We start from the raw sequence: 21587 nt of genomic DNA, 5'->3' as shown, positions 1-21587 counted from the left end.
CAGCAAAGAAAGCACTGCTAACTATTCCCTCAGTTAAAACAGCCAGACTAACTCAAGTAAGGGACAGAGCCCTATCCCTATCCCATGCCTTCAGAAATCAGAATGCAAAGAGACATCAAAACATTCAAAAAAAAGTTTTAAAACATGGCTATTTAAACAAGCATACCACAAAGAGAATGGAGAATAGAATCCAGGGAAATATAGGATGCGGTCAGCAGAACTCCCTCACACATACCAGCTTACTCAAATTGTGTGTATTTTATTCTTATTAGATTGCAACAACATAGGACGATATTTAAGTGTGAATTTATCTTATAGCTGATATAGTTAGAAGTAGACATGACTTATCAAAACCACTGTAATATTTAATATGAAACTGTTACAGTATTTGTTGGCACCTGTTTAGTTAATATATTATAACACATTTAAGCAAACATGTAATTATGTGCCTTATTGTGAACCGCTGTGACGGCAACTTGCTTAACGATGGTATAGAAAAGATTTCAAATAAATAAACTCCCCTCCCCCACCTCTGTGGTTTCCCCTGGGGGGGGGGGGAGAGGGGCTTAAAGAGACAGCACCCTTTTTTCTCCCAATTTGTACTTTTGTTGCACAAAGCCTATATGGAGGCAGAGGCAGATTTAGATTTACAGGAGCCTCCTCCAGCAAAGGTCCCTAGGCCTGCTGAGGGTCAGTATGCTCCTAGAGTCTGAGTGGGTCGGGCGATTCCAGACACGGTGGTAACTCCTCTCGCTGACCCTCCAGGTCTCACGTCCCAGGATCCTCTTAACGCGGACATGACTGATGTGGACAAATCTGCTCCGGTGGAAGGAGATGATCCACGGGTGCTCCGATTGTTTCGCAGGGAAGAGCTGGACCCTTTTATCCCTCATGTGCTGTCGGAACTGGATATTCAGGCTCTGCAGCCAGTGGCTGAGCCTTCCTCGGGGGTCTTTGGGCCCCCCCCCTAGAACTTTTCCTTTTCACCCGATGCTCTTACAGCTCATGACGTGGGAGTGGGATGCACCGGAGGTTAGTCTGTGGGTCAGTAGGGCTGTGGAAAAGCTTTACCCGCTCCTGGAGGAGTTGTTAGAGCTGCTTAAGATTCCTAAGGTGAATGCGGCTGTCTCTGCCATCGCCAAGCGTACCACGATCCCAGTGACAGGAGCGGCTGCGCTTAAAGGTCTCCAGGACAGAAAGCTGGAGGTTCTTCTCAAGAGGATTTTTGAGGTTTCAACGATTGGCGTCAGAGCCGGCTGTATGCTGTAGTCTCATGCAGAGAGCAACCCTTAGATGGGTGCAGCAATTGCTCACAGCTCAGGAACTGCCTCCGGCGGAGGCGGAGCAGGCGGACCGTATGGAGGTGGCAGTGGCTTATACTGCGGATGCTCTGTATGATCTCTTCTGTATCTCATCACACACCCTGGCCTCGACGGTGTCGGCCAGGAGGCTTCTTTGGCTCCGTAACTGGTCCGCTGATGTCTCCTCCAAGTCTCAGTTGGGTTCTTTCCTGTTCAAAGGAAAGCTTTTATATGGCGATGAGCTGGAACATCTGATTGTCCTTGGGGGACAATAAAGTGTCAAGCTTCCGGAGGATAAGCTAGAACCTCTAGGACCTTCGGTTCCTCTTGGGGTCGTTTTTGGGGACAGTGCTGTTATCGTCCGGGCAGAGCTCCATCCTTTGCCCCTCGGAAGCCGTCAACGAGGTCCCAGGCTTGGGCTCATTCCTTTCATGGGCAACGGCCTGCTCGGGACGGGCTCTCTCAAGGATCCTCCGGCAACAAGTCATCCCAATGAAGGTGCACTGACCCACTCCTCTGTTCCGGAGATAGGAGGTCGTCTGTCTCTGTTTTTTGAGGAATGGGTCAAGATCTCTTTGGATCAGTGGGTTCTAAACATCATAGAACACGGCTACGCTTTAGATTTTGCTCTCCCGCTAAGAGATTTTTTTTTTTGGTGTCCCGTTGTGGATCTCGAGCAAAGCAGCTGGTGGTGGAACAAACCCTGTCTCGGTTGAAAGCCCTGGGAGCCATTGTTCCAATTCCACCAGCCGAATGCCAGACCGGCAGATACTCCATATATTTCGTGGTTCCCAAGAAGGAGGGCTCCTTCCGCCCCATATTAGACCTGAAGAAAGTGAACAAGGCACTTCGGTACCTCGTTTTCGCATGGAGACTTTGAGGTCAGTCATTGCGGCTGTCCACAAAGGAGAATTTTTGGCCTCGTTGGATCTGACGGAGGCTTACCTTCACATAGGGATCCAGGAGCATCATCAGAGGTTTCTGCTGTTCATGATCAGGGGCCAGCATTACCAGTTCCAAGTGCTTCCATTCGGGTTAGCGATGGTATTGGTGGCAGCGGCTCTCAGGAGAGAAAGGATCTTGGTTCATCCCTATTTGGATGACTGGCTCATTCGAGCGAAGACGGAGGAGCTTTGCAAGTTAGCGGTTTGTTCAGTCTTGCAGCATCTTCACTTGCTCGGATGGGTTGTCAATTTTTCCAAGAGCCAGTTGATCCCGTCCCAAGTGTTGGACTTCTTAGGAGCCCGGTTTGACATGGCTATCGGCAATGTTTTTCTCCGGCAGGAAAGGATAGACAAGCTGAATGCTCAGATCCAGCAGCTGTTGGACCTATTGATGCCCAAAGTGTGGGACTACTTGCAAGTTCTTGGCTCTATGGCATCTACTCTTGAATTGGTCCCCTGGGCTTTTGCTCATATGAGACCTTTGCAGATGTCGTTGCTTTCCTGTTGGGATCCCAAGTTGGAAGAGTTCCACTTATCCTTGCCGCTCATGGACCCCGCCAGAACCAGCCTAGAATGGTGGTTAGTTCCCTAACATTTACAATGCGGGATGAACCCTCAGTGGGTAATTGTGATGATGGATGCCAGCCTCTCCGGTTGGGGAGCAGTTTGTCAATCGCAGTCGGCAAAGGTCGGTGGACATGTCAGGAGACAAAGTGGTCCATAAATCATTTGGAAACAAGAGCGGTCCGCCTCGCACTGCGCACCTTTCTCCCGCTCGTCTGGCATCAGTTCTTACAAATTCCGACAACGCGACAACCGTGGTGTACATCAATCGTCAAGGGGGCACAAGAATTCGGCCGGTGGCTGGGGAAGCGGATGAGCTGATGGTCTTTGCGGAACACAATGTGACTCGATTGGCGGTGTCACACACAGCCGGCGTGGACAAATGTGCAGGCAGATTTTCTCAGTTGCCAACAATTAGACGCTGGAGAATGGGAGCTGTCCGAGGAAGCAATGCAGCTCCTGACTCGTCGATGGGGAGTGCCCCGTCTGGACTTGATGGCAACTCTGCGGAATGTGAAGGTGGCTTGTTTCTTCAGTTGCAGAAGGGAGCAAGAGGCAGAAGGAGTAGATGCCCTGGTCCTTCCGTGGCCCCACAACATTCTGCTCTACGTTTTCCCCCCTTGGCTGTTAGAGGGCAAAGTCTTAGGAAGAATAGAGACCCACCCGGGGTCGGTCATCCTCGTGGCCCCGGAATGGTAGTGGAGGCCGTGGTTCACAGGCCTCATCAACTTGGTGGACGGCCCTTTGCGTCTCAGTCATCTTCCGATTCTACTTCGGCAGGGTCCAGTATTTTTCGATCAGGCGGCTCGCTTCTGTCTAGCGGCTTGGCTTATGAAAGGAGACAGTTGAGGAAGAAGGGTTACCCGGATTTGGTTATTTCCACCCTCCTACGGGCGCGTAAAACTTCCACTTCGCTCACATATGTTCGGGTCTGGAAGGTTTTCGATTCATGGTGTAGTGGGCTGAAAGTTTTGCCACAGCGAGCCACTATTGTGCAAATTCCAGCCTTCTTACAAGAGGGGTTGAGGAAAGGTTTGGCATATAGCTCTTTTCGGGAGCAAGTAGCGGCTCTGGGTTCTTTAAGGGGGAAGGTTGATGGTACATCCTTTGCAACCCATCCAAACGTGGCACGTTTTTTGAGGGGTGCCAAGCATCTGAATCCTCAGGGTCGTTCAGTCTGTCCTCCTTGGAGTCTGAATCTGGTTCTCCGGGGATTGTGTGGTCCTCCGTTTGAGCCCCTCAAGCGGGCCACATTAAAGGACTTAATGCTCAAGGCTGTTTTCCTTTCGGCCAGGCGGATATCTGAGATTCAAGCGTTATCATGCAGAGAACCGTTTTTGCGGATTTCAGAGTCCGGGGTATCGCTTAGAACAGTACCCTCCTTTTTGCCGAAGGTTGTGTCTGCTTTTCATTTGAATCAGTCAGTGGATTTGCCGGCCTTTTCAGATTTAGATCAGGACTCCCCTCAGGCTCACGATTTGAGGAAATTGGATGTCCGGTGGGTCCTCCTTCAGTATTTGGAGGTGACTAATGATTTTCGATTGTTGAACCATCTTTTTGTCTTATGGAGCAGTCCTAAGAAAGGACGTCAGGCATCCAAGGCTAACATTGCCCGATGGTTGAAGGAAGCTATAGCTTCGGCTTACATATGTCACGGGCGGCCGGTGCCGGATGGTCTAAAAGCTCGTTCGATCAGATCTCAAGCGGCATCTTGGGCAGAAAGCCAGTGTGTTTCGCCGTAGGAGATTTGCCGAGCAGCTACTTGGAAATCTTTACACACTTTTGCTAAGCATTACTGTTTGGATGTCCGAGCCCGGATGCCGATTGTTTTGGCAGCAGTGTTCTTCGAGCAGGACTCTCCGGGACCCACCCCATTTAGGGCAGCTTGGGTACATCCCAGTGGTCTGGACTGATCCAGGTACGTACAGGGAAAGGAAAATTGGTTCTTACCTGCTAATTTTCGTTCCTGTAGTACCACAGATCAGTCCAGTCGCCCGCCCAGTGTATTCTGTTCTGGAGAGTCCGCTCGGTTGTATCAAGAATACGAAGATATCGAAAATATGCAAAGCGAAATGTTCAAGTCAGCACTCCATAGTTCTCATAGTTTTCAGAGTTTTTATTGTTCAAATAAGTTTTTGGTCTGGCCATTGGTTGTTAAAGTTTCTTCATTCTGCTTTGATACTGATTATACTGAAGGATCACAGGTGGCAAGCCAGGCTAAGGAAGGGGGGGGGGGGTGCCTTTCAGCTTTCTCTCTGACTCCATCTGCTGGAAGGGAGGCACAACCCCAGCAGTCTGGACTGATCCGTGGTACTACAGGAACGAAAATTAGCAGGTAAGAACCAATTTTCCTTTATGCTTCCCTCTCATGTAAAATAGGCCATTTGACTTAGAATTGTGTGACACTGAATCAGTCCCTTTCAGAGGCCTGGGCCACTTCCAGCTTTTGAGGACCAAAAAATTACCAAGTCTCTAAATCGAAGGCCTCCTTTGACCTTAAAATCCAGGTGAAATGATTCTCCCCCCGATTGGCCATGCACTGAACTTTAGGCATGCGAGCCTCTGGCAGAAAAAGACCATCAAGCCTGTGATAGAGAACTCGTGCCCTGTGCTTACGCGTGGGTTTAGATGTTGGGGTTGAAACTGTGGACCATGAGTGTGCTGAGCATTTATTTTCCCCTCTCTCTCTTTCAGAAGGAAAGACAATGAAGAACCTGGGAAAGTTTGTGTCTCCTCCCAAGAAGGTGGGAGAGAATATTCAGCTGCTTTACTCTAATGGGGATTCCTGTTCATCAAACAAAGCGATACAAACATTGGTGACACTGGTGTGTAGACAAGGTAAAAATCTGTGCCTGGTGCTGAAAGGGTGGATCAATTATGGGCTCGCTGGACTTCTGACAAACTAACGTTTCATATCGGTCTTAACTGTTGAGAAAGTATTTAAAGGAGCAGTACTGATTGTTCTTTCCCGAGGAGATAAAAGCACACGCTTAGCGTACCTCAGCGTTAGGAATTAAGGTATATCAGGTTCCTGCTGTGCGGATCCACACTGGATGTGATGTTTGTCTGGCACTCCCATTTACCCAGGAGCTGTGGCGGAATGGATTGCCTCCTCGCTACCCTGTAATGTGTGCATCTCTCTCCAGATATGTTGACCGTCGGCAGGGAGTGAAGGGGTGCACGTGCGCTCTCCTTCACTCGGCAGCTATGCTGGAACCACAGAGCCATCCGGCAGAGCACGTCGCTTCTAGGGTGACTCTGGGGTGGTACATATGCGCCACATTCTGCCCGCGAGCCGATGCGGGCGCGTGATTGGTCAGGTCCCATTCTGCAGGCAAGGCCCCACAGATAACAGGTGTGGTATGTGGAGGCTGCAGTATCACACGGGTCCCACTCCTTGCCTGTTCTGTCTACCTTTTCTGAGCACTCAGGGAAAAGTCTGTACCTGTGTTATCCTCACACGAGCCGGTTCCAAGATTTTCTTGCCTTCATTATGCTGTCCCCTGACACTTTGGTGTCCCGATACCCTCTCCAAATATGTTCCCTCGCTGTATTGGCTTCACATATATCCAAAACCTACTGTTCTTCTTATTTCCTTTTGATGGTACTGACGCTCATTCTCTGCACAAAAAAAACAATACACTTGCTCTCCAAACACACGAGCACCCCTTAAAACTACCCCTCATCCCCATCCAGACACACACACATACGTGTTCACGCGCACATGCTCACTCTCTGCACTCCTCCCTCCCTGCCACACACACCCCTCCAGGCCGTCCTCGCAGCACACACCTGCCAGACTCATCCCCCCCCACACATTTCCTCCACGTTCATTTTATTCTCCTCCACACAGACAGACGCACATGCCCTCCACGCTACTCCGACCCTATTGCTCCCCCCCACATACAGTCCAGATGTCTTCCTCCATCACACACACACACACACACACTCCTCCTCTTTCACTCTCCAGACATCACAGCCTCTGTCCACACTCTTTACTCTGCCACAGCATACACACACCCCATGTCCAAAATCTTTTTCTCGCCTTGCACAAACGTGCACATTGTCTCCTTTTCAGTACATTTCTTAACTTACTTTTCACACAAACTCCTGCATTCATTATTTAACAAAAGATGTGCTTACATACCTTGTCACTGATATATATATCCAAATCAGTCTTGACTACACAACCATTCTCCCTATCATACACACAACATACATCAATAATAACAAAACACACCTATTCCAAACTTAACTCTCCTTCTTTTACTATGTTAAAACTTTCCCATTGAAATTTTAGTGGTATCCACTAGAAACAGTGTATTAAGACAGAAAAAGAGAGGCCACCTAGACTGGGAAGCCTAGAGATCTGAGAGAGCCAAATGGGCAAAGGTGAAGAACCCCTTACTCCCAAGCACTCCTGCACAGCTTCCTGCAATGTGCTGTGTCCTAGGGTCTGCTTAAGCCACCTGTGTTTCCTGCAGCGATCACTTCCTGTGGGCGCTGACTGATGATGTCATCCCTGCGCTAAAAGGAAGCTCAGCACAACCATTCAGAGTCTCTCAGCAACCCGCAGGGAACGGGATTGGGTATGGGAGGTGAAGCTCAAGCTAATCCCAGCCTGAGAGTGTCTGCCTGCCTAACAAGTCACAGTCAGACGAGCTCGCTTTCTGGGACAAAAGGAACTGTGCCCAGTTTGTATCTGTGGATCAGTTGTTCTAAACGCTTTCTGATACTTTGTTCAAACTAATACTGGTACCATGCAAACTAGAAAAATATTTACTTTTTAATGAACTGTAATTTTAAGATGACTATAACTGAGTAAGATACATTCAAATTCAATGTCTGTCTTCCTTGCTCTTTTTTCTTGGAAAGTACACTTTCCGTAAAAAAACAAACAAACTTACTTGGTGAAGAGAGAGAGAGAAAAAGCATTTTCATCCAGGTTGTCCACTGTTTTAATGTGAAATAGTTTGAAAACTTTGTAACAGCTCCTGGTTGTTGCTTTTTATCCTCCTCTTGTTAGGTGATCTGGAGAGTGCTCCAGTGCTGAAGAGCATGGGGAGTGATGGATGTCTGTACGAGTTCGAGTGGCACACGGCTGCAGCCTGCGTCCTGTCTAAAACAGAAGGGGACAACTGCCGCGTTTCTGATACGCAAGCAGGTACGCATTGGAGGCTTCCTTATAGCACACGAAAGGACAGTCGTTTTATTTCTCTCACCAGACCAGCAGGAATTTAGCTCAAGGAAGATTAGTGGATATGGTCTACCTGACGTTCAGAAAGGTCTTTGAATTTGTTCCACTTAGGGGACTCGTAATCAAATTAGGAAGTCTGGGGTGAGTCCTAAGGTATTAAATCAAGTTACAAACTAAATGATAATCAGAGTATGGTGGCTAATTGATATTTTAATACATGGTCTTTAATTTAATTTAATTACATTTATAAACCACCTATTGAGTATGACTGAGCGATATCTTGTGGGCTGGAGCAGGAACCACACTGACTCCATCCTTTTTCTCACACAATTTCACTTTGTTATTAACATAAACAGCAAATCAGTATCACAGTGGACTGCCTGACTTTGCAGTATATTCAGAAATCGGAAATTCCCCGAGCTGGTCAGGAGCTCCTGCTCCTGAAGACGTAGGGGCCTCCTGATCCCAGCTGGACTCTGCTGCTGAATGTCCCCTTCCCAAGGGTCTTGCTCAGAGAGCTCTCTCCCTCTTTTGAATTTAGGGTAGACCAGGCATCCAGCCTGGTCCCACACAAATTAAAGGGGGGAAATAGTCACTCCATCAGCTTGGACCCGACAGTGTGAGTGTAGTTACTTCCCCTGAATCCCATGCAGGGAAGTACCATAGAACCCCACTCCCTTTCATCTGGATCCTGCCAGCTCAGCTAGGGATCGGGGTTCTAGGGTCACACTTACCCCAGAGAACACTATTAGTACCACCCACAGTCCTTTGAGTCCATCTGCAGCTCTGACTTCCACTTTTCCTCCAGTAGTACTCTTGGTTTCCCTTCTGCTTGTCTCACAGACTTTCTTTCTTTCCTGGAGGCTCTTGGCTCTCCGTTCTCTTTTCACTCTTGGAGCTCTTTTGCCAAAGAATCTTGGGACTGATGCTCAGCAGACGCATTGTTCTCAAGACTAGCAGGTTTCTCATCCTGTTCTGGCTACTGCAGATGTCTGCTTTCCCTGAGAAACTTTTCCCATTTCCACTTTCTTTTCTGGCATCTTTCGGTTTCCAGATATCCAAGTTCCCTTCCGAATTGGCTTCCTGTAATAGGTCCAGGCTATAAAATGGCCTAGCTCACCCGTATTTTACTTGCAGTGCCTCCGGTTCCTTTATTTTAATTCTAGCCAGCTGCACTCTGCTCACATCTTTTTGTTTTCTGCACTTTCCAGCTTGGACCCTAAGGCTTCCAAAGCTTTCTCTTTTCTTTCCAAGGTGTCTACATGCGTTCTCCCCAGAGCACCAATCTCCTTTGCAAGAGCAGAGCTTTCAGCATAAATGGTTGATTTTTAAACTTCCCAGTACAATTTCCTGTATTGACTTCAGCTTTGGCTTCCTCTGTATTTTCCTTGTTGGCATACTTAAGCTCGTTTCCCTAGCGTGTAGCCAGATGGACTCGGACCAATGGGCTATGTGCTCCTCTGCTAGCAGATTTCAAAGCTGACGTCATCCTGGGTACATAGAGCCCTGCACTGACCTCACTTCCTCAGTATCACTCCGACTCCTAGCAGATGCCTCTAGATAGCTTTTCTACCCTAACTTGCAGGGCATTCACTTTCTTTGGATGAGACTCCGCATCGTTTTTAAAAAACTTTCCTGCCTTCTGATGATCTCATTTTGATGCTCCTGGTTCACTGGAGCATTTTGTTTGGGTGCACCGCTAACTTCTTCTATCAGAAAAATAGAAGTGTCCCCAGCATCCGTTAGTTTAGCAGACTCTTAAGTCCTGTGAAGCTTTAGTACTTCCCTCCCTTGCAGGCTCAGGGTATAACTCTAGCTCAGTGTCCTTAGGCTGGACTTCAGTCACCTTTTCTGCTTAGTGGTTTTTCCCTCTCCAGTGCCTCCTTCAAAGCTCTTCTGCTGCAGGGCATCAGACGTTTCCCAGGGCACCTGATCCATCTGTGCTGCAGAGTATTGCTCAGTCCCTGCACCCAATGCACGAGTACCTGCTCCCGAATGGATAGCCTTTCAGCCTGCACTCTCTCACTCTCCCATTGTTTCTCCTTGACTGCCTCCTGACTCAGCCTGCAGCGCTTCTCCTGCTCCATTAGCTGCTGCCTGAGCTTGTTCACCATGGCTTGAAGATGCTGCTCCAGCTCCAGGGCGCTCGCCAGAGGGGAGGGTACGTGAGGCAGATGCCCTCCATCCAGGAGTGTGCGGCTCCTGGTTCTGTGTCTTGGTGAGCTGCAGTCTCCCTCTAACCACACTCCTATTTCGCCTGTGCCACCTCTTTCTGCAGTACCTGCATGGTGGTTTCCAGAACTGCCACTTCCTCTGTGCTCTTGTACATTCATGTACTCTGTGCCGTGCCAGTCTTCAGACAGCTGTGCACACTTTTGCCGGGCTGCCTCTTCTCTCTTTCGGGCCCTGTTCTCACTGAGGGCTACCTTCTCCGCATGGGCTCGAAGCTTAGCTGTCTGTTGCATGCTGTAACTTGAGCCAACGTTTTTGTGTGGTGGCAGCAAATGAGTACTCGTTTTTAGTGTTTAAAATATATATATTTTTAAAATTAGCTATGAGACTCCTTCTTATTATAGGCGTTCAGTGTCTGGGGTGAGGATCAGATTTGTAAGAGGAGCTGATGAGTGGGGATTGTGACAGACGTTTTGTGAGGAGGAGATGAAGAGGATGGGAGGGAAACAAGGAGCTTGAATTTTGAGGCATAGAAAAGTATAAACAGTTGGAAATCATGGACTGGACAGAGTGCATAGCCAGGAACAGAAAGATCTGATATCCATCAGCGTAGAGGCACTATTTAAAGCCAAAAACCTGCACGCCACCCAGAAGAAGCTTATAAAAGGAAAAGTTGGCTTTTACAACAAACCTCTGATGCATTCTGTGTGAGAGGGAGAATAGATCTGAGGATGGCAAGGGGAAAACATTGAGAAACTGAAGGAGAAATTGAAGAGGCAAGTGTAGAACCAAGAGGAAACAGGTCTATGGGATCCAAAATGCTCAAGGCTGATGAGTAAAGAGTGACCAATTGGTTAAGATCAGCAAATAGATCAAGGTTTGTCTGGAATTAGATTAGTAATTTAATGGGCATTATTTGGAGAGGGGTGTGCACCAGCAAGAATGAAACAACTCGGGAAGAGAGTGGCAAGGAAGTTAGAATGGAGGCCTAAATACACAGATTTCATGGAGTTGAGAGGAAGGTTTCTGGCCAGGTGTAACAAAGCTGGGATGATGTACTAATGAAAAAGCAGAGGCAAATGAACGAGATGATCTGAAGAGATTGAAGGCGTGGGTGAGATTGCGGGTGATAATCATTGAAAGTCTACAGAGGGGGTGGGAGGCAATGAAGAGATGAAGGAAGGAAGCAAGTGATTGGAGAGAAGGTTAGAGGCATTGAGCTAAGTAGTTCATCTAATGACCCAGATCGGCCACTGTCTGAGACAGGACCCAGCATGGTATATCTTATATTGGCAATAGAAGTAGGCAAGAAGATATTAATAGTAGCCAAGGGAACAGTATTTCTCTAGTTATTTATAGATGTGTTTACAAATGTGTAGCTAGGGCTTGTAAAGATCAAGAGAGTTAATGTTGATGGAGCTGGTTTGTGTTTGCACATATGGAGTTGGAAGCAGGATGGGTTATTTGCTTATGAACAGAAGAATGGATAACGTTTAATAAGAGGAGGGTGAAAGGTTTTTAGAGAGCAAAGAGTGATGATGTAAGAACCGATGAAGGAAGAGCATTAGTGCTGCAGTGCAAATCAGTGGCATGGAGAGATGGGAAATTTTAGAGAGGCATATGTTACGGGTTCAGACCGTGCACACTGATATCCCAAGGGCTCTGAGATGGGGGATGTGGGGAGCTGATCACTGAGCGTTACACTGGGGCTACCTGAGGGGCTTATCCCATATAAACACACACAATTACTGGGATGATACCTGGGGGCTTGAACCCAGGAGCTTATCCCCTACACATTTTGATTCAGTACGTCACATTTCCAGGTAAGAAAGTAAGTTTATTTGAGCAATAGGAGGATAGAACAAATGAAATCAGATCGTACAGAAGAAGTAATGGTAGATAATTGCTAAATATAGAAAGCTTATATGTTTCCAAAGGATCAGCCTGTGCTCTTATGTCCGGCACTCTCACCCCTCCCTCTCTCTCTGTCTTTCCTTATACACTACAAATGCTTGTGGTAAAAGTGGCATTCCCTCCCTCCGAGTTCTTATCAAATTTCAGGCACAGCTGTGTGGCCTTCACTTTCTCTCTCTGGCTTTAGTATAAGTTAATTGCTAGCTTTCTCATCATAGACTTAGTGGAATAACTAAATAAACAGACTCTTGCCCGTTAGTAAACATTTCACAGTGCCAGACAGTAAATAGGAGTTCACTCGGAGGCTGGCCTGTGGCCTTCAACTAGTCTGAATCCATACGGCCTAATCTCTATATCCATCCTCAGCAAGAGAAACAAAAAATGACTCCAACAGCATAAAAGAGAGATGAAGTCAGAGCTGATGCTAGTGATCATTTTAGCAAGAGTTTTCTACTCTTTTCTCCACCCAAAAAAAGATGTCCCTTTGGCAACACTCAGTTGAAATTTTGACCATAATTAAATTAACGATTTAATTTCAAGCTTAGTTTGACTAACCAGAAAAATGTGAATCATGTTATTTTATAGAACACATGGCCTGATTAGCTCTTATTCTTCACAGTTTACAGCTTTGATGGTAGGTACCTTTGCAGGCTTGTAAAACAATTTTCATGTATTCAGTTTGACCACATAATATCCCCCATACAGGGCAAGCCCTATTCTTGAATTACAGTTGATGCACATCTTTTTTTTTTTCAGGGTTTTCCTTTGACCTTTCACCACTGACAATAAAAAATGGAAGCTATCATGTTAATACAAGCGAGTACGACTTTTATCTAAATGTTTGTGACAGTGTGGCAGAAAAGCCCTGTGAGGAAAACGCTGGTGCATGTCAAGTGTCAAAAAAGTAAGTAGGATAGAGCGACCTAGTTGTCAATGTACTTTTGATATTGCTTTGCAAAATAACATTTATTGATCACAAACTACCATATAAATGGTTTTATAGCAAACATTCACAATTACATTAGATAATGCACTTAAACAAAATTTATTTATTTATTTATTTATTTATTGTTTTTGTTATACCGAGTTTCATGATAGGCATCACATCAACCCGGTTTACAAATAACAAGGAGTGTAAAGCATAACGTAACGTAAAAAACAATATTTTCAATAAGAACCTTGAACTTTAAATACAGTGAATCAGAAAAAGGGAGAGGGAAAGTTACAAAAAACAAGGAAAATAAACTTGGGATGGAAGGGGAGAAATTGAACAGCACAATATTTACATTTCAGCCTATTGATACATTAGAATAGCAAGTGAAAAAATAAGACTATGAAACGGTACATAGGTAATCAAATGAATAAATATGACACAGTTGTGAATGGTAATAGTATGAGAAATATTCAGCAGGAATTAGTGAGAGAGGGTTTGAGGTTGGTTGATTCGTGTTTACATTCCATTATTGAAGTCTTATTATTGAAGTCCAAAATGAAGTCTTATCCTTCCTCATAGTAATTAGGTGCATAGTATTTGTTGTAGTAGCCAAAATCTGATAGAAGCCCTGTTTTAGTGAACAAATGTGTGGGTTCTAAGCCTATGCGATAGTCCGATGGACCATTGCACTCCTCCGCTATGTTGCTTGTGCTAAGAATGTTCTCTGCTGTCTAAGGCAGGGCTTCCCAGACCTGGCCAGTCACGTTTTCAGGAGATCCACAATGAATATGCAGGGGAGAAATTTACTTATACTGAGTCTCCATGGTATGCAAGTTTATCTCCTGCTTATTTGTTCTGTCCCCAGCAGTGGGTACATGTTTGTATCTGTACATACTGTAGTTTAACTGTGTTTAGTACAGCCCCTCCCTTCTGAGGATTCTTGATACTGAAATACTTTTTGTAACCCATGATAAAAGTCTGTAAGCCTTGCCTTTAAGAGGAGCCTTTGCCCTTAAGAGAAGCTCCCTTCCCCCTGCATTTTCTCACTATCAGAAGAGCTTGAATGCCCCTCAATCTAACTTGAGTCTTCCTAGGTGCCTTATAGGCTCAAGGGACTGCCCTTCATGCTCCCCCTGTGTCACATGGTTCTTAGGCTCGCTGCCATTGGACCTTGCCCCGTCCCCAGCCTGTGGAGGTGTTTCCTTTAGCAGCTCTCGACGAGAGCTCAGTCTTGCCCATGCTTTCTTCTGAGCCAGCAGCGCTCTGTAAAACTCCCTGAAACGATCGAGTTTTTACCTTTTCTCTTACTGCCTTCTTCTGAAGACTAAATCAGCCTCATATCCCTCATGCTTCCTACCTCTACCATAAACCAACTCCTGCAACATAAAAGACCTCCTTCTCCCTCCTGCTACCCTGTCTCCAGTTACCAAAGATCTTTGACTTGGGGCTTGCGTTTGAGATGCAACAATTGTAAGTAGAATTTACCTGTACAATAAATAATTTCAAACTTAAAGAATCTTTGTCTTGAGGACTGATTGGAAAGAAAGTTTTTATCTGCCTGGATGGCAAACTCGGATGTCTCTCTGATCCAGATCGAGTATTGTGGATCTCCTGAAAACCCGGCCTAAGGAAAAAGCCACCGTGGACATGAATGTTCTTAAAGTGCAGTCGCATGCAGTTCTTTTGTGTTAGCAAGTGAATGGGATACCAGATAAGTAGGGAACCTTCATTTTCGGTTTCTATTTTTTTTTTTTTAATAATTTATACTTTATTCAATTTTTAAATTCAAAACAATAAATAAAATTAACACAAAAAGGCAATAAACAGTGAACAATTCAGGCAAACTTATTACAAGAAGACTAATACAGTCAAAAGTAAATTTGATTGTCACATCTATCTAATAAATGAGGGTCTTTATATGGTAAAAAAAACCTTACATAATACAATTAACAAGGAGGAGAGGGGTAGAAATCTTTATTTTTACAGACCTGTTTCTGTTCTTACATTTTTTCCCAGGAATTTATCAGGGTTTATTATGACAAGAACAAAAACAGGAGAAAATCAGCGGGAAAATGTGACCACTCGTTCCTCTGGGTGAATGTCGGAGTTTATTTTGGTGGCCAGAAACCTGGGCAGTAAAACAGTTTTAAGCAGAATTTCTAAGTCAGCCACTCGAGCATCCCCTTCTCTCCCCCTATCCCCGGCCTGGCGTGGCCCTTTCTCTCCTTCTTTCCCCCAGCATTGATTCCTCCTTACGAGTGCTGGCTCCAGGCTCCCACGCTCTGCAGCATTGCAGGTCTTTTTTTTGTGGGGCCAGTGAGCCTGCAGGGAAGGGTTTCCGGTGGGCATAGCCCGCTACAAATGCGGCATTGGTGGCACCAAGCAACAGGCACTGTGGCTGCTACGGAGAGGGGGGGGGTGATGGGACTCGGAATGCCACATCCGCGGCATTGGAGGGCGGGCGCTTCTGCTGGTGGGGGATGGGACTGTGGCTGTGGAGGCCTTGAGACACTGCATCTGCAACTCTGGAGCTGCTCTTTAATCTGCTTAAAAATTGGAAAAGTCAGGGAATTTATGGATGAAAATTGGTTTAAACAAACAAAAAAAGGAGCCTGCAGCTAAGTGTGTGCTTTCTTATTTTAGTAGAGACCAGCATTGGAATCTCGGCGTCTCCAGTGCCCGACTTTCTTACTACGACGGATTGATTCAGTTAAATTACAAAGATGGTGCAGCCTATAACGATGAGAAGCACACTCGGCGTTCATCACTCATCACTTTTCTGTGTGACAGAAATGCGGGAATTGGTCAGCCCGAATATCAGGTAAGAAGGTCCATGAAATGCGTTACACAAGTCCCTAAACCCAGATTTTGCCTCGGGGCGCACAGGTGTGCAGCTTAGGGAAACTGACATAAGAGATGTTAATCAGCCATTGTTTGCTCAGATCTTTGAGGAGCTCTGACAGAGACCAAGCGCAGCAGTTATGCCCTTGTGAAAGACGGTTCCCATACACAGCAGCATTGTATTTAGGATTTAAACTGGATCTCCTGCCAGTTTGCATAGCCCACTAGAGGGGATGATAAGAGAGGCTAGGGGTTAGTTAAGCTATCAAGAGTGACTGGTTCCTTAACTGTAATTGGTGCTGACTTGCTAAGCCAACCTCTTATCGGTGCAGCGTTGTGGAAATACATTGCCCTACAGAACGGAGTGCAGGAAGCCAGGGGTCAAACCCTGCACGCCCTGTGATCTTGGCTACGTCAGTTCCCACTCTATTGCCTCAGATGCAAACGTAGGCCTGCATGCACTAAGCCATGGTGTTTTTTTTTCACAGGAGGGGCGTAGCTGTGATAGTGCATCCCTCTCCTATAATAATATTGTGGCTGTATTGCTGCTTTTGTTTTGTCTCATGGCAAAACGCAGCATCATCCCTTTTTGGGTGATGACGGTTCCCAAAGCACAGGTCTGTTGTCACCTTAAAGGGCTGACCTACCCAATACGCATAAGTTATCCAAAGTAAAAAAAGTATGAGGGTCAAACCTGATTCCCCTCCTCAGGCCGGGGCTGCCACTCGAGTTGGCCACCACAAGTAAATAAATAAAAAATAAAAAATTGCTCAGCTGATTGTACTGTGATGGTCTCCATCCCCCCAACCCTGTCATGACAGATAAAAGAAATTACACTTTTGTGTCTCCCCCACCCCCCTTTCCAAAATACGAAGCACCCATATCACCACTCTCTCCGTTGGTGTAGAGGGACCCCCCCTCCAGGATCCTCCAAATCCAATAAATAATCGTTGAGGTCTAGTGGGAAGCCAACCCCCCTCCCGCAGCCCATTAGCTTCATAAATTGATCAGTATTGATTAGAAGGGCCTTGACCCCAATCATGTGACTTAAGCAAGGTCAGGTCAGCGCCATTTTGGAAAATGGCACCAATAGGGCACGGGCCCTTCTGATCAAAACCAATCAACTTTTGGAGATAATGGGTTGTGAAAGGAAGGGGTGGCCCCCACTAGACCCCAATGATTCTTTTTTTGGACTTGGAGGGGGATCACTATACACCAGCAGGAGGAGAGGGGTACGGGGGAAATCCTGTCTGTGCTTTGTTTTTTGAAAGGGGATGCGGGGAAACACAAAGGTGCATTTTAGCTTTTAATCTATAGTGCCCTTTGGGTATAGGGAAATACCTGGAGTGCCTGAATGTAATCAGCTTTGGAATGTCTTGAAAGGTGGAATATAAATTTATAAAGGCCTTATATGTACACAAAGGACTTTTTGCTGGAATACTGTGTTTAGATCCTGATAATGTGAGCAGTAAGCCTTTTGTAGCTCATCTGTCTAGAAGTAACTGAGATAGAAAGAGAAAAATCAGAGCTAAAAAAAATACTGAAATATCTTTACGTCAGCTAGCAGACATATTCTGATCTGTTTGTGGCCATGTGTACATTCTGCCAACACCCAGAAAGCATGTCAGGTGATTCTGAATGTTATTGTTTGGAGACACTTCATCTTGGGAGAATTTTTGTTTCTTGAAAAATTTCATTTTACCAAAAATGTGTATGTGTACTGTACAAAAAAAAACCAGGAAATGTCTGGCTCTTGAAAATTTTAGAGGAGGATATCAAGTGGCTCAGACATAACATGCTTGTTCTCTGCTGACAGGCTGGCATGAATTGGCCATAACATGTGGGTGATGTAATCTGACTGTGCCAGCACAGATCCAGCTCAAGCCTTGTAAGCCCTCAGTCTGTCTTCGTCTGAGCTACTGCACAAATATGTCCCAGTCTTTATATGTTTGGACTTTTGGTCATGTATTTTGACCTTATCTGCCTCATTGCATCCATTTGTTTTTGCTGATGCCTTGGCAGCTCTTGAACGGAACTTTTCATTTCTTAAAAAAATGAAGTATGGAACAGTCCAAGATCAGGAAAAGGGCAGTCAGCAGCATTGAGGCCTGTATTTGTGGGTGCATTATATCCATCGCAGACATGTATTCTGTCTATTGTTGATTGGGCCTGAGTAATGATTTCTCCAGCTGCTACAACTGTTGTCGGCTGTCTCTAAGGGTGCAGCAGTATCACGCCTGAAAAATGGAGGCCCTGAGGAAGGTGCTGGTAGGTGAAAGCTTGAAGCCTTGGCATGAGGCTAAGCAATGGAGCCACTGTTCATCCACAAAATGTCGAGGCTAGAACATTCCCTTCTCATTCCTGCAAGTACGGGAAGGCTTCCTCCCCCTATCTCCACCCCTCCCATGGCATTGGTTCATTAATCCACCACAGAGCAGGGATTGAGCAAGACATCGAAGCCTATGACACCAGTGGAGATGCCAAGAAGAGCGCATAGGTGACTGAAGAGGATCCCCTCTAAGGCAGTCTCCTCATGCACTGTTGGCTCTGCCAAAATGGATCCTTTCTTGATGCTGAAGCAGGAGATAGCCATCTGATTTACCTGAACCAGGTGATTGACCAGGATGCCATCCCTATCATCAGCATAGAGCTCACATTCTAGTACACAGTCAACATTCTTGGTGCAGCAGACCAACGTTCCTTTGATTTCTTTTGAGCAGAATGCCTTGCCTCATAAGCCCAAGAGTCCCACTACTGCTATGGTACAGAAGTAGATGTTGGCACCGGCTATGAATCAGTGCTATTCAGTGGAAGATATAGCTACCATGGTGCAGAGGTCTACATAAGAACATAAGAAATTGCCATGCTGGGTCAGACCAAGGGTCCATCAAGCCCAGCATCCTGTTTCCAACAGAGGCCAAAACCAGGCCACAAGAACCTGGCAATTACCCAAACACTAAGAAGATCCCATGCTACTGATGCAATTAACAGCAGTGGCTATTCCCTAAGTAAAATTGATTAATAGCCATTAATGGACTTCTCCTCCAAGAACTTATCCAAACCTTTTTTGAACCCAGCTACACTAACTGCACTAACCACATCTTCTGGCAACAAATTCCAGAGCTTTATTGTGCGTTGAGTGAAAAAGAATTTTCTCCGATTAGTCTTAAATGTGCTACTTGCTAACTTCATGGAGTGTCCCCTAGTCCTTCTATTATTCGAAAGTGAAAATAACCGAGTCACATCTACTCGTTCAAGACCTCTCATGATCTTAATGACCTCTATCATATCCCCCCTCAGCCGTCTCTTCTCCAAGCTGAACAGCCCTAATCTCTTCAGCCTTTCCTCATAGGGAAGCTGTTCATCCCCTTTATCATTTTGGTTGCCCTTCTCTGTACCTTCTCCATCGCAACTATATCTTTTTTGAGATGCAGCGACCAGAATTGTGCACAGTATTCAAGGTGCGGTCTCACCATGGAGTGATACAGAGGCATTATGACATTTTCCATTCTATTAACCATTCCCTTCCTAATAATTCCTAACATTCTATTTGCTTTTTTGACTGCTGCAGCACACTGAGCTGACTATTTTAAAGTATTATCCACTATGATGCCTAGTTCTTTTTCCTGGGTGGTAGCTCTTAATATGGAACCTAACATCGTGTAACTACAGCAACGGATATTTTTCCCTATATGCAACACCTTGCACTTGTCCACATTAAACTGCATTAAAATTGGGAACTGCAGTTGCCAGACCAACTGTAATTGGCTAGTGGACTGTATCGTGCACTGTTATGAGCTGGCTGGCTTATAGATTAGACTGTCAAGGCTCATCAAGTGAGCTATGGTGATGTCGGTGTCTCATCTGAGGTCCTCTTCCATTGAGGACATACTGTGTGGAAAGCTTCTATTTGGTCATCAGTTCACACCTTTATATCCCACCACTGACTAAACAACATGTCCTGAAGAGAGAGCAGTTTTGGATAAGCAGTTCTGTCATTCCGTTCACCTAGTAATCCACTGTCTACCTGATGAGGTCGGCTTGGACTTTTGGACTTCCCGTACGTTACGGCTCATCCATGCCTGCTTGCTCATGGAGAAAGTAGGCTTGCTTACCTGTAAATATAGTTCTCTGTAGACAGGATTAATCAGCCATATTTAAGACTTGTCCTACTCCCTGGAGCATTGACTACCTCGCTAAAGCTTAAGCTGTGGAAGAGGGGCTCACGAGGTAACGTGAGTGGGAACTCCCGTGCATGCTCAGCTTTTACTGAGCTCTAAGAACTGGTTCCGTGTTGGCACTGTTGGAGGACATCACCCACTCATAACTGATTCCTGCATTGTGAAGAAAACCTTACTTAAAGGTAAGCAAATACGCTTTTTGCAAATGGTGGTTATAGTTCTTATTGAGCTGGGCTATAGCTATTTACTGTTTAATAAAACTTTTAAAATGTATTTTTAGCAGAATGGTATATTGGGGTGCTCATTGTAGAATACAACCCATTTCATCATGAGGTTTTGAACAATATCTAATAAATTAAGTGATTGCAACATTAACTGAGAGTTAAATATTATATCAGATGTGGTTTTGTAAAAATGTTTTTTATTAAAGGAAGCTGTCATCTGGTATTCCTTGTGCTTCTGTCTGTACAGCGTAACTAGACAATCTAATTGTGCTTGTTCACATATTGCCTCATATTTCAGTAAGCAGAGAAATATGTATACATTATCACTCTTTTTTTTTTTCACTTTAATTCTGGCAATTTAGTTGGAAGATAAATTTGCATACAATTTTAAGTGGTACACTAAATACGCCTGCTCGGAGAGGCCATTGGAATGTGTAGTGATGGATCCTGTCACCCATGAGCAGTATGACTTGTCAAGGTAAGAAGAGGAGAAAAAGAAAGTTGACTGACTTGAATATTTTACTGTTGGGTTTGTAGTAAATGTTTTTATGACCAGCCAGAGACAATGAAAAACACAACGTAGGAGTCAGGGTACTTTGTGCTGCTGCATGCACACTCTCACTGGGTCTAAAAAGGGACTGGTGGGGCCTGAGTTGGGTTCTCTCTGCTTTGTATATTGCACTGTTTTTAGATTTATTTTTTTTTATATACTTTAGATGTTTTATATTCTGTATTATCGCTTATTTTTGTTTTGGGTTGGTTATAGTAGAAAGATTTGGTTTTTCAGTGGTTTTTATTTGTTTTGTCTGTTAATGTGCTTTATAACTCTGTTGTAAACTGCTTTAGGTTTCTTTGGAGAAAAATGAAATAGAAATGTCAGCTTTATAGCCTCTAGCTCGCATGTATATAGTTTGCTAACATTCTGTTCTGAACAGCAAAAGGAGTTTATATTTGCTGGCTTTTTTTTTTTGTCCTAGTGAAGCACATTTCTGGGATTGGGATGGGGTTGTCCACCCTGTTAAACCTCTCCCACCGTATCACAGTAGGCACATAGAGCAGAAATAGCTGCTTTGTTTAATATCAACTTGACAGCCTTTTGAATTCTGTTCCTCATTTTGTTGGTCTTATTCCTAGGCCTCCTTTCTTCATTGGCCACATATATGTATTTCTAATGTTTTTCTCAATTATTTGAAATAAACCATGTATACCTTTTTAGTATGACTGTCCCCTTCCCCACCTGGGGTTTCACTTTCCTTTCCAGAAATCACCCTATAGCTGTTTATATTGGGCCAGATTTTCAAAGGGGTATGCGCGT

At 45.2% G+C, this 21587-nt stretch overlaps 1 protein-coding gene across 3 annotated transcripts in view; it reads left to right on the top strand.

Moving 5' to 3' along the window:
• The window catches only part of IGF2R (insulin like growth factor 2 receptor), a 315579-nt gene that overhangs the window by 109231 nt on the left and 184761 nt on the right, over positions 1-21587 (top strand). For 2 of the 3 annotated variants that reach the window (XM_029596693.1, XM_029596696.1), the window contains exons 13-17: positions 5504-5647; positions 7836-7973; positions 12849-12996; positions 15670-15847; positions 20635-20750. In XM_029596693.1, the coding sequence (XP_029452553.1) occupies positions 5504-5647; positions 7836-7973; positions 12849-12996; positions 15670-15847; positions 20635-20750 (724 nt within the window). The remainder of the gene's footprint in view (positions 1-5503; positions 5648-7835; positions 7974-12848; positions 12997-15669; positions 15848-20634; positions 20751-21587) is intronic. The other variant, XM_029596695.1, reaches the window with a different exon arrangement.

The sequence above is a fragment of the Rhinatrema bivittatum genome, chromosome 3, assembly GCF_901001135.1.
Source record: "Rhinatrema bivittatum chromosome 3, aRhiBiv1.1, whole genome shotgun sequence".
Lineage (NCBI taxonomy): Eukaryota > Metazoa > Chordata > Amphibia > Gymnophiona > Rhinatrematidae > Rhinatrema > Rhinatrema bivittatum.
The sequence above is the reverse complement of the archived record's forward strand: the minus strand, read 5'-3'. Positions and strand labels throughout refer to the sequence as shown.